Below are 19,510 nucleotides of genomic sequence, written 5' to 3'. Positions count from 1 at the left end.
GTACATTTTTTTTATAAGACCCTTTGCTCCTACTACTATTGGAACTATCTGGGTAGCTTTCTTCCACATAGCTCTATTTTCTTCCTGCAAATCCTGATATTTTACGACTTTATGTCTCTCTGTATGCAAGACACTGTAGTCAGTGGGTGTAGCAATTTCAATGATCAGTGATTTTTGTCTTTTCATGGACCACTATATCCGTTTTTCTCCCATCTATCGTTTGAACTGTTGGTAATGGGTGATCCCATGTGATGTAGACTTCATCATTTTCTATGATGCTTTGTGGCTCATGTTTCCAGTGTTTTTCAGCTACTTCAATACCATAATGTTTACACAATCCCCAGTGTAACAGTCTTGCCACATTATTATGCCTTTCAGTATAGAGTCCTTCTGCCATTAGTATGTCGCAACCAGCAACAACGTGTGCGAGTATTTCCAGTTCTGTTTTACAAAACCTACAGTTGTCTGTTTCTCCCACATGTTAAATGGACTTTGTAAACCAATGCGTGCATAGCCAATTATCTTGGGCTGCCAATATTAACCTTTCATATTTTGGTTTGAGTTCACCTCTCCTTAACCATACCCGAGTTCGATCATGATCAACATGATGTTCTTCCAGAAGTTTTCTATACTTGCAACTATATATATATATATATATATATATATATATATATATATATATATATATATACATTTTCCACATTTCTTGCCTTCTCAGCTCCTTATATTTTCTTCTTCTGTTTTTTTAGCACATTCAGTTGCCTCCTGATTTTTATCTACTTCTGCTTTGATTTCCATTCCTGCTTGACATCGACATGCTTCTGCTATACTAAGCAGGGAAGTCATCTTAGATTTATTCTCCTCATGTTTCAAAACTTTCACTACATTTGGGTTCTGTGAGGTCAGCAGATATGTGTGAAGTTCCACGATTGCAGATCTATACGTGTAATCAATTTCAAGGAGGCTCATACCTCCTTCAGGATGGGGAATATATATAATCTTGGTATGAACTGATTTTTATAAATCATTTGGTGAGCATGAAGCATCCTTCTTCTCCTATCTAATCTATCTGACACATTTTGGGTCCAGTCAATCATTCCAAAACTGTAAATTAGTACAGGAAGAGCATCATTTGTGAAAGTTTTGAGTACTTGCAGTTGTGCTTTTAGTTCCTCATCTAATGAGCTACACAGTTTTAAATCACTGACAAAGAAAAGATGAGTAGTCTTTACACTTTGTTGTTTTCTAGGAGCCAAATTATAGCCATGGACTAATCTGTTAAGTAGACAGCTTAATGGTTTAAGGTCAAGACGGAATAGCAGAAGTGGCAGAGTGACCCTGGAATAAATATCTCCCTTTGGATTTTTATCCCTGGAATAACAATTTGTTCCTTATCGTGACTTAATTGCAAAGCGGTCTGCCACTGTTTCACAGTCACTGCAATGTAGTTGATTAGTGTAGGATGTATCTTATACATTTTTAAGCACTCTTTTACCCATGAATGGGGGATACTATCAAATGTTTTTTTTGTAGTCAATCCAAGCCATACATAGATTCTTCACCTTTTTATATTTCTCCATTATGACTTTATTTAGCAACAGAAGATCCTTTGTTCCATATAACTTTCTTTTATTGTACTTTTGTTCTATTGCCATGATTGAGTTTTCTTCTAAATGGCTATAAACTCTGTCGGCATCAATTCAGTTTACACATTGTTGGAAGGCAAGTTATTGGTCTATAATTTTTAGGGCAGCTTGCAGGTTCACTCTTACGTAGGAGCATTGTTTTTCCTGTTGTTAACAAGGTTGGTGTGTGTTCACGGTGGGCATACAAACAGTTCTTCCTCATGGTTAAATCTTCATGCAAAGATGTTAATACTTTCAACCAGAAGTTAGGTACTGCATCTGGGTCTGGTGTTTTCCAATTGTAATCTTTTCTTACCTCTGTTTCAATCTCTCTGGCTGTTACTTCATCCCATTTCATATCCTGTATCTTTGAACTTCTTATACTTTCTTTTACTTCTTCTATCAATTTAGCATCTTTGTTATGCTCCACAGGATCTTCATAAATACTTCCCCAAAATGTACCTATTTCTTCTTTTTTGGGTGGTCTTTCAATTCCTTTTACATTGTTTTCCAATTCTCTATAAAACTTTTTGGGGTCATCAATAAATTGCTTATTTTGTACTTTTCCTTTATATTTATCTGCATATCTTCTAAGTTTTTCTGCCTGTGCTGATATTTTTAATTTATTTGTGATAGTGCATGATAAATCCTGATCTGTTATAATATTGCACTTTGCTTTTATCACATCTATTTTTCTGAGTATTTTTGTTGATCTGTTCTCTCTTCTATACTCCACTAACAGTGACAATTCTTGTCTTAACTACTTTATAGTTTTCTCTATTCAATACTTCCATGATGGTAGTCAATTACTCCCCTTCCTTTCTCTTACTACCCTGTGTTATTGTGGTAGAATTTTACCTGTTATTAATTTAGCTGCACAGTAATATATCCTGTTTACTTCTGTTATGCCACATGGATCTTTATTGACATTCCTAATTACTATGTTCATTTGTTTTATCAAATTTCTGACTTTCTGGGTTTTATTGATCTTCTTCAGTCTATTTCTTTCATTGATCTTACTATATCTATCTCTGTTAAATCAAGCAACTCTTCTCTTAACTCTTTTTCTTCTAAACTGAGGACACATTTTTGTTCTCCATTTTCTGCAGGCATTCTGTAGAAAGTTCTATAGCATATTCCTGTGACACATTCTGTTCAATTTCATCCTGTGTTCTCTGTTGCTCTGTCATATGGGAACTCACTGGCCTATCATTCCTTGACACTGACTACTCTAGAGTTGCCACAGTTACCTGTTCCTTCCCTTGCTGTCCACCTTCAAGTGAATGTTTATACTGGTTTCCTGTGGAAGGCTCCAAAATATCTTCATATGGCAAATGACTGGTTGCTTCCTGGTCTACTGGTTTCTCCTTAATTTGGATGTCTATTGCAACCATGCTGCAGTGTTTTCTGTGTTAAATTTTCTACACTGAATCCTTCACTTCGCAGGTACTCCATAACCCCAGTTTCTATTTTTACTTCTCCATTACTAATCTTTTCTACTTTTCCTCTTTGTCTTCTTATTTTTTTGTATTGTAAAGTTGTCCACGTCCAGATTCATTTGCCTGTATTTCTCTTCAAATATCTTTGGTGCTGTTATTTTTGTATTGATTAGTTTTCTCCTTTGCATAAATATTACACCATATTAAATCTCTTTTTCTTTCCCATGTCCATATTTCTTCTTCAGATGTCTAGTGATATTCCATCATGCTGTGATATAACCTGTGTTAGACCTTTTACACCAAATCCTTCACTTTGTAGGCATTCCATAACTTCAGCTTTTATTTTTTTAACTTCTACTTTACTAATCTTCTTTTCTATATTCCCTCTTTGTGATATTATTTTCTTTACCATGAAGTTTTCTGTATCTGGATGCCTTTGCCGGTATTTCTCTTTGAATATCTTTGGGGCTGCCTTTTTTTGTATTGATTAATTTGGCTTTCGACTTTGCATAAATATTGCACTATATCAAATCTCTCTTTCTTTCCCATGTCCATATTTACATTTTATACTTTTCAAAAATCTCTAGGTTTTGTTGTTTATATTTTCACACTTCCTCAGATGCTTCTTTTTCCAAACAGATCAAAGTTTCTTTGTCTACATAATGTTTTTCATATTTTTTAATATTCTGTATGACTGTTGTTATTCTCCTGATTTTTGCCTCTGATCCCTCATATATCCTTCTAATTAACTTTAACATTGTATCAGGAAATGCAAATGCTTCCATTGTTCTACTCATAACATCTCAGCTTACTCTGTCAAATGCTTTCACTGCATCAAGACCCACTGACAATAGTGGTATTTTCTTACATTCTGCTTCCCCCTGGATCATCATTGTTCTATTAAAGTTATCAAATGTTTGCCTCCCCTTCACAAAACCACAATGATCCATATCTATCCATTTTGGCAATGCCTTTGCCATTCCTTTAGCCAGTACAGATATGAACACTTTATAATCATGGTTTAAAATTGAAATGGGCATATATGAAGCTGGATTTGATTAGCCTTTACTGTCTTTAGGTATTAAAGTCACCACCTTTTTCCAATATGTTGGTGCTTCCCCTCCTTTTAAAATACTATTAAAAAAACCTTCCAGATCTTTATTACTTTCTTCTCTCCTAGCTTCCAAACTTCCACTGGAATACCATCTATTCCTGGAAACTTTCCTGCAGATTGGTTATTAATGACCATTTTTATCTCATCTCCTCCTATCATAACTGTTAAGCATTGAGACTCATCTACCTCTAACTTTGGCATATTTAAGTATACCATAAATATTTTCATTTGTGCTTTTTCTTGATTTTGCCACTTCTATGCTTTATACAAATTTTCATAAAATTTTCAAAACACACCTCTTAAGGATCTCTGGTTATTTTTTTTTTTTATATAGGCTCGCTACGTCTGACAACAATCCTACCTACTTTTTGTTGCCCAAGTTGTATCAAAAGTTGCCCTGGACTCCCTATTAAAGGGATGAACAGATGTACTCGCCTCTGAGAGTTCTGTCATTGTGGCTGCCACCACAAAAATGACATCTACCAGGGGACCCTTGTTCCAGTGTGTTCTGTTATTTAGGGTGACCAAAATCTTGTCCAGCTTCCTCAGAACTGGCTCTACAACATCTGGATCCTTTCATGTCCACTGTGCCACTAGATTTATGAGGTCACCAATGAACTGCACCACTCAGGATGTAAAAGAGCAAGCCCTAAACATGTCGAGGAGCACAGTCTCCTCAAGAGATGGCATAACAATGGAGCAAACCCCTTGCTAATTCATCAGTTTCAGAATATCATGAAAGGTGACATCTTCCATGGGAGATTGTGGGGAACCTTCATCATCATCCAGGTCTGTTTGTTCCATGACTGATTCCAAGGAGGAATCCAAATATCTCTATTTATATGTCCATTTCCTAGGACCCTGCCTTGTTTGGGCTTCCACGGAAGGGTCAGTATCATACTGGAATCTCGCATAGTGAGCACTCCCCAAGGCTGAGTGAGGCTAACTGTCCCAGTTGATCCAGATTTGTGAAATAGGAAACATTATCCCATAGGATTTGTGATGGCACAGAATGCAACAGAGACACCTCTTTTCTCGATCTGGCAAGAACCCTTTTAAATGCCTTGAAAGACAAGGCCACAACTGGAACTGAAGAAATACTCTTCCGATCTGTAAAGGGAATAGGAGGAACATCCTCTGCTTCAAACTTCCCTGGCTCTGAGGCCAACCGAGCAGAGCTATCGAGTGCCAAGGCCCCGAGAGGGACAGATGGATCTAAAAGCTTCAGAATCGACTCAGTCCCTCGAGTCTTGGTTCCAGTGCTTTGGATCTGAGACTCATCCTGATCTAATAAGATCAGAGTTGACAGAGTAAGGCATACCATCAAAGTCAAGAGAACTGCCAGTTCCGAAGCAGGTACTCTCAAAAGGCTTGGATCTGTAGGCACAGGATCCAAAGGTTGGGCCAGAACTGGAAAAACTAAAGGAGGGTAGACGGGCCTGTACCTGATGGACCCAAATAGTTGTCAGATCAGACTGTCTTGGTGCTTTTGGTGCTGAACCCAAGAACTCTGATGGCTCCAGAGCCTGTTTCCCGGATTTCTTCATCTTCTTCTCAGTGCCTTTCTCTTTGCCCTTAGGCTTATCCTTTTCTTTCTCTTTATCCTTGCTAGGCTCAGGTCTATCCAATTTCTTGGTTGGAGAAGACAACCGTGAAGATGAGGACTGTGATGCAGCCCCTGCTTTGGTGAAGAGCAACCTCTGAAATACAAATTTGTCCCTATGATCCTGGAGTACTCTTGCTTCAAAAGAAGCACAGTTCTCACAGTCAGAATCTAGGTGCATTGCCCCCAGGCAATACAAGCAGAGAGACAGAGAGAGAGTGTGAAGGAGAGAAACTGAGGATCCTATGGTGGGATTTTGTGGCTGCGAGCCGAACAGTTTTTGAAGTTGGGAACTTTGCACGACATCACTGGGAGGAAAACAACATGATTCGATTCTGAGCATGACTACAACTGAACTCTAAAAATCAGCTTAAGAAAAGAGTAACAATAAATGGCAACAGGAAGAGGTACTCATAACAACAATAAAAGATAAAAGTACCAGGAATAGAAGCAGGATCTACTGTCAAAATGTGAGCTTTTTTGTTTTTATCTTGGGGATGAAAACAGGTATGAAAAAAGAGACAGGAAAGGCAATATGGCTAAAATTAGCTCAGAAAATGCAACTAATAAAGGACTTAACTCATTAAATGTCAGAACCCTTGTACACCATGTGCTTCTGATTAGGTGTCAAATGAGATCTAAGATATTTAGGGGGAACACAGCGTATTACAGATAGGAGAGGAGTCAGAACTTCTAAATCGTTCTGAGGTCACTCAAAGGTTGACTTGAATGAAACCAGACAACACTGGATCCCATATAGCTAAGGCTACTGCAGCAGTGATTAATATGTTGAACATATATTGTGGTGGTCCTGGTCTGTTGTTGCTGCATTTGTATTAATGTGTTGAACATCATAACTTACTTTGTTATGCTTTGTTTTACATATAAAATTCAGTAAAAGAATCCTTTTAATGTCTTGGATGACATGCTTATACAGGATGTCCCTCTAAAAGATCTTGTACATCAACTGAAGACTGTTAAGTACATGCATACAGTAATTCTACTTAAATCTCCACACAGTTCCTTAACTCAAATGGAAGCTCTCAGAGCTACTTCCACTTTAAAACCTTGTTATTTGAATATCTCACCTCTAATAACTAATGCATGTTGAATAATCTAAATATTCTTCTTCATCTAACATATGAACCTTTCCCTTCGCTGCTGTAGAGTGCAGTTGTGCAGTTCTTTGGTGAACTGCAATGAATCTACTATGCTCAGTTTCCTGTCTCTGTATTTTTTTTATTTCTTTTTTTGACAAAATTCAAGCTGCAAAAAACTTAAAGAGCACCAATAAATGTTTAGGTCCAAAACAGAGAGAAACATAAAGAAAAGTATACAAACAGATACAACTAACAGATATAAAACTACATGCAAAGCTGATAATATACAACTATTTACAAACGTGTTATGTGCTAGATTTAGTATTTGTAGGGATAAGAATGTTAATCCTGAAGTTAATGGAAGCATTAAAAGACTCTGGGAAAGATTAGTAAAAAATAATAAATATAATGTGGTGAATAAGAAAAGCATTAAGATAGTCTTCACTGAAATGAGTAAAAATGTATCTGTCTCTCTATTATTATTTCATTACTGATTCAACCCCTTATCTTACTCCACACTCTATACTTTTATTTTCCCAGTCTTTACTATACTTGTGTTAAACTTAACTGCAGACTGTGGTACTGAAATCAATTCAATTTGTACTAATTTTAGACTGCTATTTTATCTTGGTTGTACCACTATTGACTGTGTTTACTTGAATTAGGCTATATACAGTTTTAAATTTAATTACCTGTGAGCATACCTCTCAACCTCTTAGTGCAAGAAATCTGGACAAAGCCTGAAAAAATGGGGTGACAAGGGCCCAAAAATAGCGACAGATTTTAAATATTGCACTTATAAACTTAGAAAGTTGCTAGAGTAACAGGGTTGGTGTTAAAATACACCTTCTGAAGGATTTGAAGTCTGAAACTCAAATGTATGTCATTATTTAGTGACTTCAGTCCTCAGATCATCCCAGTGATTTGACAGAAAACAACAAATTTTGTGAGGGCTAGTAAAATATGAGGCAAAAATCTGAACATTCTTTGAAAATCTGAACAGTTGAGAGGTAGGCTTTTGAGCTTGGAATTAGATGAAGTGGTCCCTTGGACTAGCAGAAGCACCTAGGCATGAAATAAAAATTAAAGCTATGTTCGCACCATAACTATGCATCTGTGTTGTCCATTTTCATTCTTCCTCAACTAATGGGTCTCAGATTTGACCTCAGATTTGGCTCAATTGCATTTATTAGACCCTCAGATCCAACTCTCAAGCCCCTCCTTTTACCCACAATGCCCTGGTTACCTTGCAATACCTCAGATCGAGTTTGCTGCCTAATAAACAATATATTTAGAAACTAACCTCAGACTAAGACAAAAAGAAAGGCTAGTAGAAACAGTCTGGGTTTCAAGCCTGGAACAGAGGTTCCACAACAACCACAGGGTCACTCCAGGTGTTAAAGGGAAGGGGGAAGGAGGGTAGGAAGTTGAGGAAAAATGAAAATGGACAACGCAGATGGATAGTTATGGTGAGTACATAACTTTAATGAAGGCCCGCATGGAAGGATATTCCAGAGTACTGCAGAACCAAAAGCAGCCCTGCTTCTGGAAGTCAAATCCAATTTGTAATGAGCAATACAAGTATAAGCATTAGACCAAGTAGCTGCAGCACAAATGTCATCAATTGAAGTTCTAGATCAAAATGCTGATGATGTGGCCATGGCTCTGGTGGAGTGTGGTTTAGGGGGTCTGGGCAAGGACAAACCCTGTTGACTCTAATCAAAGGATATGCAGTATATAATCCATCTGGCTATGGTAACTTTAGAAACTGGTTTGCTCAATTTGCTAAGGAAGAATGAGACAAAATCTGAATTTCTAAAATCTTTTGTTCTACGTAGATAAAAAATGAAGCTGCCTATGTAAATCCAAGAGATGAAGCATGTATTCACCTTTATTAGTAAAGCTGGGAAAGAAAACAGACAAATTAATGGTTTGGTTAATATTCACTTCTGAGGGTACTTTAGGCAGGAATGATGTATTAGCTCATAGGGTAATTCTATTTTTGTGAAAGATCAAAAATGGGGATTTGGAAGAGAGCCCGGAGCTTGGATACTCGTCTACAGATGTAATGACTACAAGAAAGGCAGTTTTCCATGAAAATGATTTTTAAGTCAGATTTAGATGATGGTTCAAAAGGATTCTGACTCAAAGTTTGTAATACAACTATTAAATCCTGGGGGTGGTAGGCTCCTTGACTGGAGGTCTAAACAAAAAGGTACCTTTAAGAAAGGCCTTGCACAGTTTTTTCAAAGCCCAGATGAAAATTAAATATCACTGCCAACTGCACTTTAATAGTAGAGAAACTAGCTCCTTAATTAAAGATAGATGTTAAAAATTCCAGAGCAACAGGAATGAGGGTAATGAAGGGGTCTAATTCTCTCTCCAGAGCCCAAATAAAGAATATTTTCCTTCTGCTTTTGTAGATTTTCCTGGTGGAGGCCTACTGAGATGACAGCAATATTTTTTGGACTGGGGAAGAATGCCTGGGCTGTCTAATCATTAGTGAAACTGGAGAAACCATGTGGTCAACTTGAGGGCTGTAATGTTCAGGTGATCCATTCCCATGGGATGAGAGAGAAGGTCTGGACTGGGGTCCAGTATCCAGGATGGATATCTAAGGTGAAAGCAAAGGAAGGGGAACCACACTTAAGGCCAAAAAGGAGCAATGAGGATCACCTTGCTCTTCCATTGACATTCTTTTGGTAGAAATTTGGATTTGCAGAGCATAGGAAGAAAAGTATACAGGAGACCAGTTGGTCAACTGTGAATCAGAGCATCTCTTGGTGACTCCACTGCCAGTGGGATTAGGGAAAAATACTTGCTGCATTTTAAATTGTGGGTAGAGGTAAACAGATGGCAGCATGGCTGGCCCCAGTGGTAAAAAATCTGTTCCACCATTGAAGGACTGAAAGACGACTCATGAGGCAGAATAATAGGCCTGCTCAATCTGTCAGCTAAAACGCCGGACTTCCCTGAGATGTGCTCTGCCAAAAGAAAGCAATTGGAAGAGACTGTCCACATTGATGTGAAGATTAGCCTCTAAGGGGGACCACATACCTTGGACTGTCTTTCCCACATCATAATCTCACCAACCCAAATGACAAACATCAGTGGTCACAGTTGTCTTGGGCAAAAGTAGGACAAAGGGGCAACCCTGAGTGACATCTGGTACATGAATCCACCAGGATACATGCTGTTTGCAGATCTTTGTTATTCAAATGGGCAAGGTCATGGGATGATGATTCATAGACCACTGTACCATGAGGGTCTACTGTAGTTCTCTCATACAGAATCTTGCTATAGGCAGAAGGGTTATGGAGACCACCACTGAACCAAGAAGCTGAAGGAACAACCTGGCTGGTGGTGATTGATAAGACAATAGGAATGTAGCCTGATGATGTAACTTGGATAGTCTGAATTGAGGGAGTTGTGCAACTTGAGAAACCATATTCAGGTGAGCAGCTAAACTCCAGAAATTGAGAGGGAGAGAGATGACATTTGTTGCAGTTGACTGTAATGCCCAATAGAAGACATACATGGAGCAGGTAGTCCCTGGCATGTATCAGTAGATGTCTGGTGGGAGCAGTGAGGAGCCAATTGTCAATGTAAGAAAAGATTCAGAATCCTGGCAATCTCAGGTGAGCTGCAGCCACTGCCGTACACTTGGTGAACACCCACGGGCTATGCTGAGACCAAAGGACAGGGCTCTGAACTGAAAATGACTGGCTCTCAGACAGAAGCAACGGTATCTCCTGGATCATTTGTCTATTTTTATGTGATAATATGCATCCTTCAGATCTATGGAACACATCCAATTGTCCTTCCTCAAAACTGGGAGAATGGACTGAACCGTGACAATTCGGAATTTCTAATGTTTGACAAATTTGTTCAAGTGGCTTAGATCCAATATTGGGCTGATACCCCCAGTTTTCTTTGTTACCAAAAAGAATCTCAAATAAGTTCTGAAACCTTGTTGATCTGGTGGGACCTTTTGGATGATTATTTTTATTAGCAGCTTTACTACTTATAAGGTTGCTGCCTCCATCTGATGGGATGGCATACTGGGAATTTTTCTTGAATGAGTGGAGGGAAAAAGGGAATGAAATAACTCCTGGCAGCTATTTTCTGCACCCAGACATCACTGGTGATGGATGTTCAGGCCTCCGGGTGCAAAGATAAGCACCCGACAACTGCCTCCAGAGTGCAGCAGGCAGGCGATCATTCCGGAGTGCTGGAAAGGCTCCTCAGAAAAAAACTCAGAAGGCTTGGTTTTGCAGGCCCCCTCTGCCATGTGGACAACATCTGCAGTTAGAGTTCCCCTCCTCTGCCATGTGAGGATTTGTCTCCATAGGAGAGAAAACACTTGCGATTTTTGAAACCACATCCTTCTGCCTCCTTTCTGGTTTCTTGAAAATCCTCTGAGGGGTAGAAAAATGTATCCCTTTGGCAGATAGGGATTTCCCATCTTGTTCATTCCTGGAGAGAGGCTCTTTATCTTTGGGTCCAAATAGGGTAGATCCATCAAAGGATGCATTGATGAAACACGTCTTGCAGAGCTCTGCAAAGGCACATCCAGGCATGCTTCCTAATAGTAATGCCTCAGCCTGCCACTCTTGAAACACCTTCCCTAGCATGTGAAATCAGATGCATGAGGTGTATGTCAAGGTGGCCAGCTGTGAAGAGACAGTCTTTTTATTCTCTGCCAACATGAACCCTGAGAGGGATTTGGTAAACTCCTCTGTCAATTCCCACTGAAATCTTGTAAAGTGTGCAAAATAATTGATCCACCATAGTGCAAAGGTCACTTCAGCAAAAATACACTTCCTGAATCTGTCCAGGGCCCCAGACTCTCTGTTGGAGGGGGTGGAGGGTAGACAGAAGGATATTCCTCTGCAAGTTCCTTTTTTTTTGGCTGCCACAATCATCATGGCAACAACTGGGGGACCCCTGTTCCAATAGGCACAGTCCTTGGGAGCAACTAGGTACTTGTCTGGCTTTTTAGGAATAGGTTCTGTGGTATTCAGATCCTTCTAAGCCCAATGGGGAATGAGGTCCACCATTTCGTCCACTAGGGGTTACCATCCAGGATGTAGCTGAGCTGGTTCCAAAGGCGTCAAGAAACACTGATGCCTCCTGGGAAGGGGCTTTGGAAGACCAACCACCTTTCTGCCTCAGAAGACTGAGAATTTCTCTGAATGAGACATCCTCAAGAGGTGGCCTGCGGGACCCCATCAAAGTCGGTGTCTTCTGCTAAAGATTCCTGTAGAGAATCAATGGGTCTCCTCTTGAACTCACACTTCAAGGGAACATCTTTGTGGGGGTGATCACTGGAGGACCCAGAAGTGTGTGGGCAGTCCTGCACATGGACTGCTCAACGAATGGACAATCTGCCCTGATAAGACAGAATGACAAAATTCTGGACCCAAGCAGACAGTAGTTAGTGTAGGGGGAGGACCTGAGGGGGGATAATTATGTCTTGTCTCCAGTCATGTGGAGAGCTCTCTCCACTGCCTCAAATGCAGAAGCCAATGGAGAGCCCAGGTCTACTCCAGCAGGGGCCGAAGCCACTTGCCTGGAGAAATCTAAGATTTTCCCAACACCCTGCCTCAATGCAGAAGTCAGATATGAACTGTCTAGTGCTGAAGTCCAGAGGGGAATGGATACTTTTGAAAGCCTCAGAGTCAAACCTCTACCCCTGGACCTAACATAGAAGCTATGGTCAGTGAGAAGGTAGGTACCGTCTGGATCACAAAAGAGTTTGAGTTAACAGAGGCCAAGTCATCAGGTCCAACCCAGACAATCCTGGGAATCTCAGATTTGGAATCTCCAAAGCTGAGGGACAGAGTGGAATATAGGTTCAAAGGCGTTTATTAGGCTAATGACCACAAGGTCCATTTTAAGCCTAGCCATCCTCTGACACGTTCTGGTACCCTTGATAAGTGTAAGCATGGGCTTGGGAGGTGAAACATTTACAAGCAGGGGCCTGGGAGATGAACCATTTATAGGCTGCCTGTGTCCATTTGAAAAATAGGTGCCAAACCAGAGATACATTTCCTGTTCCCCATCCAACTGTCCAAGTTGGGGTAGGCAGGAACTCTGTTTCACATGGATGGGGAGCCTGTTCCAGAGGAGGAGTAGTCTGAGGGATGCATACCTGTCACTCAAGCAGGTCCTATTTATATCACAGGTAAGGTTTAAGTCTTTAGAATGGATAATTCTGGTATTAGGGGTTACTAAAGGTGTTTGGGTTGGTCCAAAAGCTCATGGGTCCAATGGGAGATGGAGACTGAAGTACTAACAACTGAATTTAAGTCCTGAGAAATTTTCTCATTATCCTATCCACATCTGCTTCAGACAGACTCAAGGTAGGCCTGAACGACGAGGAGCTAGATGGGGGTCTAGAACCTCTATGGGGAGTTTCTTGTAAAAATGGAGAATGTAGCCTTGATGAAATTGTCACTGGAGAGAATTGAAAATGTCTATGGGATTGGAGACTTAGCAGAAGAAAATGTCAGATCTGAAGAGGTGGATGGATCCAAGGTCTTAGATATTTTGGATGGTGGAGATGAAGCAAGTGCTAAGTGAGGACAGAGGTCAGGGGAGCACTTCCTCGACTCCTTTGTCTTTGGACTTCTCTCTTTTCTCCCCCTGAGATTTTTCCACAGGTTTCTTTGTGGTAGGGGAGGCTGAAAAGGAGGAAGGTAATAAACCCTTAAGCACTAACTTGTTTCTGTGATTAACCAAGGTTCTGTGGTTGAAGCTGGAAAAATCTTGCACTCTACCCAAGATTTGTGGCCCTAAGACAATACACACACTGAGCATGCATCAGAGTTAGGTATCTTGTGCCCACACGGTGAGCATTTTTAAAACCCATTGGCTTGTCTGACATATTGACATTAGTAAGGTAAATGAATCCTGAAAAGGAGAATATTAATAACAGCAATAATAATAATAATAATAACAACAACAGCAGCGATACAGAACAGCAGAAGACAAAATTACCAGCAATGGTAATTGAAGTATTCCCGACAATTTCAATGGTAATTAAAGTATTCCCATCCATTTGGGATAGAAAACACCAGCAATGGTGCAAAAGACTACTAGAGAACTAATACACAGAAAAAGAAGAAAGATTGGAAAGGGGCAAGGCCTAGATTAAACAATAGCATTAACAACGACCAGGAAATTATAGCTTTTTTTTAAACCAGGGGAAGAAGGAGAAAAAGAAATATTCAAAGACTCTGAAAGGAAAGAGGTAATGCCTAAAACAGAATGTCACTTATCTCCTAAGTGCTTGAGCCATGTTAACCACATCTGGTCGCTGAAAGCTGCAAACGACATTGGAGATAATCTAGGGCTTGGGAGAGGATTACTGGGTAAAGGGAAGAGCTTAAACCTGGGATTCAAAGTCTAAGAAGTGGCCAAAGCTAGAGCTGAGGTCGGATCCAAAACCCAAAGGTTGAGGACTAAATGAAAAAGACATCAGGTTTAATGTATCTATTTAAATTACTGAACACAAAAATCACTGAACTGCAAAAAATCAAACTCAAAAGTTTGAAACTGGAAAATAATGAAGTTAAATAAAACACATCAAAAACAACTTTTATGCGGTGATCAAGCCCCCTTGGGCCCCCATACCCTCTGATAATTATAAATACCAACTCCAAAACTGCACTACAGCTGGGAAAGGGCAAACATCTACCAGCATATGTCGATATACTGCAGTTGCGAACTTTTGAGTTCAATGTTGTGCAATCTGATGATATGCCTATTTGATAACTGCAAGGGGGACCCATACTAATGTATTGTATACTTTCATCTCTTCCTTCTATTGTTTCAGCTGTGACAAAGAATAAGAAGCAATGGTTGTGACCCCTGGGTATGTTCCATCTGACACACCTGATGCTGGGCTAGCAGCAATCACCAGTTCTGCCTCTCAGCAAGGGAAATTAAGGTCACCTGCTGAAGGCACCTGGAGGGTCAATGGTGACTTTTGTAGCCAGCTCTCAAGAGGAAGGATGGAGAGAATGCTTCTGAGAAACCTGGAGAGAATGCTTCTGAGAAACCTGGAGAGAATCCCCTCTGTCACCTGGCATTAGGTGCGGCAGTTGATCACATCCAAGGTGTGCTGAGATTTGGACTCCTGCACTGACAACATGAAGCACCTCTTGGTATGGCTGACAGGGCCTCATGTCCAGCTAACATTAGCCATATGGCCACCACAGGCAAAGCTTGCCCATGACAGCAGCCATGGAGGTGACTAGTGTCTGGGTGGGGTTGCATCTGAGCTGGTCAGAAAGATTGTCTGTACTTGGCTCTATCACCTATCCATGCTCTATCTGCAGTCCAGTCATCCCCATCACCAGCTGTATTTCCACTATATGTTTGCTTTCCTTCACTATTATCCCCATCGTTTGTTATGTTTATCTGCATATGCTATTTTCTCTTCTTCCTCTTTCCATCCCAAATAAGCTCCTTGCTTCCATTGCCTTCTCTCTTTCTTGAAAAATTAAAAATGGCACCTTTCCCAAAGAACTGCCCTTCTTCTCAGTCACCTATCTTTCCTCATAGTCACATTATGTGTGTTCCTCTGTTTGCTCGTCTCTTTTTTCTTTCATCTATCCCTCTTTCCTCCACAATGAACTGAGGTGGCACTTTGCTGTGCTGTGCTGGCCCTCTGCGGCCTGCTTACAGTGCCTGTGCTGCAAGTATAATGCACTTTGTTGCATATGTGAATGCACATAGCTTTCAGCATGCCACCTTACTATGTGAATGCACATAGCTTTGAGCATGCCACCTTACTATGTGAATGCACATAGCTTTCAGCATGCCACCTTACTGTTCTTGACACTTTGGCCACATGACGTCCTGTAACTTGACCACTTTGTTACAGTTCAGCAGTGTGAATGCTGGCAGTAACACAGCTGCTCTAATTTAGTATGCAGCTCTTTTCTGGAATACCAGCACTATATGCTGGCTCTGCTACATAGCAGCACTGGCCAGTTTCATGCTATGGCACGTTTAATATTTAATGTTGCAGCTTGATACTGCAAATATTTATGAATACCCTCTATATCTGTACACATATTGTCAGCAATAGCTGAATGAGGAGAATGAGGTAATGCTGGGTTCTTGTCAGATTAATCACTTTATATTTTCCATACTTGCAATGCTTACTGTGTTTCATTATTGTTTTACTGTGGATTGTTTTGTTTTAAATTTGCTATTTTACTTTGACTGATTTTTCTAAGAGTTTAAAAAAGTTCTTCATTAGGGCAAGTTAGCAAACATTTGTACTAATTTTTTTTACTGTATATGGATTAACCCTATCTGAATTGAGGAAGAAGCTAAGAAGTAATATTTTTGTTTGAGGTATGCAGAAACGGACAAAGTTTAATCTGTGTGAACTGGTTGGTAAAGCTGCTCTGTGACCATTTTGGATGTTTCTGTACTTTGCCCATCCTACCTCTGTTAGTAGTTTTTGAACTGGCCACAACTTACTATCCACTAAAAATGAAAATGGCCTGCTTCAGCACAAAACAGTTATTTCATGTATTTATTTAACTTATTTATTTATTTTGCAAATCGTAAGTTATGCACTTATTTTAAGTAACAGTTTGGAAAACAAGATTTAAAACAATTGCATTAACAATTACATATGCACAATTCACATTTAAGAAGCTTCTTTTTTATCATCATTTCACTGCAAGACCAATCACATATTAAGCAAAGGATTCATCCTGGGTGTCATGTATTTTGCACCATGCTTGACCAAAAAGCCCACTTTCATATGAAGCTTTCTGAAAATAAAAGTGTGGAATAGTATACAGGTTTGAAGGTGACACATACTTATTAATCTACAATAATGCACTGGGCGACATTCATGGATGTAATGTAGCTGAATGATCAACACAAAATAACTTGTTCTTCTTAATAAACTAGTGTCACTGTGCACTCTGTTGTTTAATGGCTTCATAATCAGCTGTAATATTCAGGTGTACAGCTCAAATACCCAGGTATGCCCCCCCCCAGTGCCTTTAGCAAACTAAAGGTTTGTTTTAAAGTATTGGATTTAATTTTCCATCCTGTGGGCTAATTCTTGCAGGATGCCAAGTTTCATTATTAGCTTTCTGATGCATTGCAATTCCCAATACAAAGAGCAGTGACAGTTGTTGGTTAAGAAATTTGCAATGTTCTAGTTTAGCACCTATAAAGAGGATTTCACTTCTTGGTCCTCCTTATCACCACCATCCAATGCATTGAACTATGCATCAGTCTTTTACAAAAGTAAAGGAAAATAAAACAGTAGCAACATCTTAGTTCAAAATAAACTCTCTTAACTTACTTAGGTTCACGGCCAGCTAAGATCATTTGGAAAATGCCCACACAAGCTCCACGTTTTCCTTCCCAGTATTCTGGATTTGGATCAAGTCTCTCTAGCACATCAAAGGCTTTGGCAGAATAATAAAACTGGCCCATCTGAAGACAAAATAAGAAAAGTAGCATGCACTTAGAAAACTCGAGGATCATCTTTTACCAGCACATAATTTATGTATTGTTAACCTAAAAATAAAGAATATTTACCTACTGTAATTCTTATTTAACAATGTATTTAAACCAGTTATCACAATTAGATCAATGCATAGCAAACACCTGCAGTAAAGAACAACATATGAAAAAAGTGGATTATTTTAGGCAAACTAAAAGAAACCGCACAGTTCTTGCGAAGATGACAGAAGATGCCATAAATGACAGCTGAAGACCAGCAAAAAACAAAAATCCCAGTTATAAAAAAAGTTCAAATGATATGGTGGAGGTATGTGTGTGTGTGTGTGTGTGTGTGTGTGTGTGTGTGTGTGTGTGTGTGTGTGTGTGTGTGTGTGTGTGTGTGTAATATATACAGACAATGTGTGTATAATAGATCTACATTACACACACGCACACACACACATATATATATATATATATATAGAGAGAGAGAGAGAGAGAGAGAGAAATACACACTGATTTACAGAAATTTCTTTAAAATGCAAACAACTTTGCCTGGTACAAGCTCACCTGCACACCTGATCTCCAACTATACAAACCCCAAGATCAGCAGGGAAAGGAACAAAGTTCCTTGCCTCCACTCTCATTCAATCATTCTAAGCACCTCAGTGATCTCTACAGAGTTCCCAGTCTTATGGAAAAACAAGAAACAAGGAATACGACCTTTTTTGCAGTGGGCTAAGTTTCCCTGCACCCCACATCTTTAAATGTAGTAACTTGCATAACAATGGCAGTAAGAAGCAATTTCCTTTTCCCCCCATATCATTTATTTTCAATTGTTGTTGTGTCTTTCGGCTTTTCCCGGTTAGGGGTCGCCACAGCGGAACTCCGGTCCGCTAATGATTGGCAGTTGATTTTTACGTGCTGAGTTGCCGGCCCTAACGCACAACCTTCAACGAAGGTATGCCCATTCACGCATGTCTCCACAGAAGACACTCTGAGAATCGAACGGGACAACGTCTTGCTGGGAAGAGACAATGCTACCGCAGCACCACCACTGCGGATTCATCATTTATTTTCAATGAAACCACTAATAATGAAAAGAAATAGCCATGGTCATTTTTCTGATTTACAGTGTTTCAGTTCTGATGAAAGGACTGGAAAACTAAATGATTCCCTCTCTCTCTCTCTCTATATATATATATATATATATATATATATATATATATATATATATACACACACACACACACACACACACACACACACACACACACACACATATATATTTCACTTCAGAATCTCGAACTACTGAACTATCGAACTTCAGTAGCTCGAGACTGAAGTGTTGATACTGCACATACGCGAAAGTGCATAATCCCAAATGCGGAAATGATGAATGCAGAAATGTTGAATCCGCGGTTGTGGAGTTGCATACATGACGTGGGATTCCCTGTATTCATGATGTCCGGTGTGGTATGTAGCTGGAGATTCAGGTAAGTGATGTTTTACTAGGGGTTTTGGGTAGGGGGTTTAGTGTGTGTGAGCGTGTTTGGAGTTTTGAGGTGTGGGTTAGGGTAGATAGGTAAGATTGTGAGTGTGTAAGTGTTGAGAGTGGTGGTATTTGTACATATGTGATGTGTGTTTGTGCAAGGGGAGTGTACAATGTGTAGTAGTGTTTTTTGTGTTTGTGTTCTTAATGTGACCTCGGAGTTAGTATATATAAGTAGCGGGGGTGTGGGGGGGTGCATGGGGCTTGCCCCCCTGCTTAAATGTAGGGTCCGAGCGTGTGTTTGTTTTGTTTGTGTGTGCTTTGTTGGTTTGCAGTGTAGGCAGGAAGGTGTATGTGTGCTTGTTTGTGTATGGAGTGTGTATGTGGGCCGTCGCAATTTTTAATTTCGTGCTTTTGGGGTTTCGGGTTTTTCAGTTTTTGGCTTTACAGTCTCGAGATACTGAATTTCGATATTTTAGTATTTTGGGATTGTAAAGTGAAACACTATATATATATATATATATATATATATATATATATATATATATATATATATATGTATATATATTTGTGTATATATATATATATATATATATATGTATATATATTTGTGTATATATATATATATATATATATAGGGATATATAGG

The 19,510-nt window shown here is 39.6% G+C and overlaps 1 protein-coding gene across 1 annotated transcript in view; it reads right to left on the bottom strand.

The window, feature by feature from the left end:
- The window catches only part of TTC26 (tetratricopeptide repeat domain 26), a 2,373,990-nt gene that overhangs the window by 40,669 nt on the left and 2,313,811 nt on the right, over window positions 1-19,510 (bottom strand). Inside the window, exon 17 of the mRNA XM_044073993.1 lies at window positions 17,227-17,360. Within this exon, the coding sequence (XP_043929928.1) occupies window positions 17,227-17,360 (134 nt within the window). The remainder of the gene's footprint in view (window positions 1-17,226; window positions 17,361-19,510) is intronic.

Source organism: Protopterus annectens, chromosome 1.part1 (genome assembly GCF_019279795.1).
Source record: "Protopterus annectens isolate FY-2018-M chromosome 1.part1, PAN1.0, whole genome shotgun sequence".
NCBI lineage: Eukaryota > Metazoa > Chordata > Ceratodontiformes > Protopteridae > Protopterus > Protopterus annectens.
The sequence above is the reverse complement of the archived record's forward strand: the minus strand, read 5'-3'. Positions and strand labels throughout refer to the sequence as shown.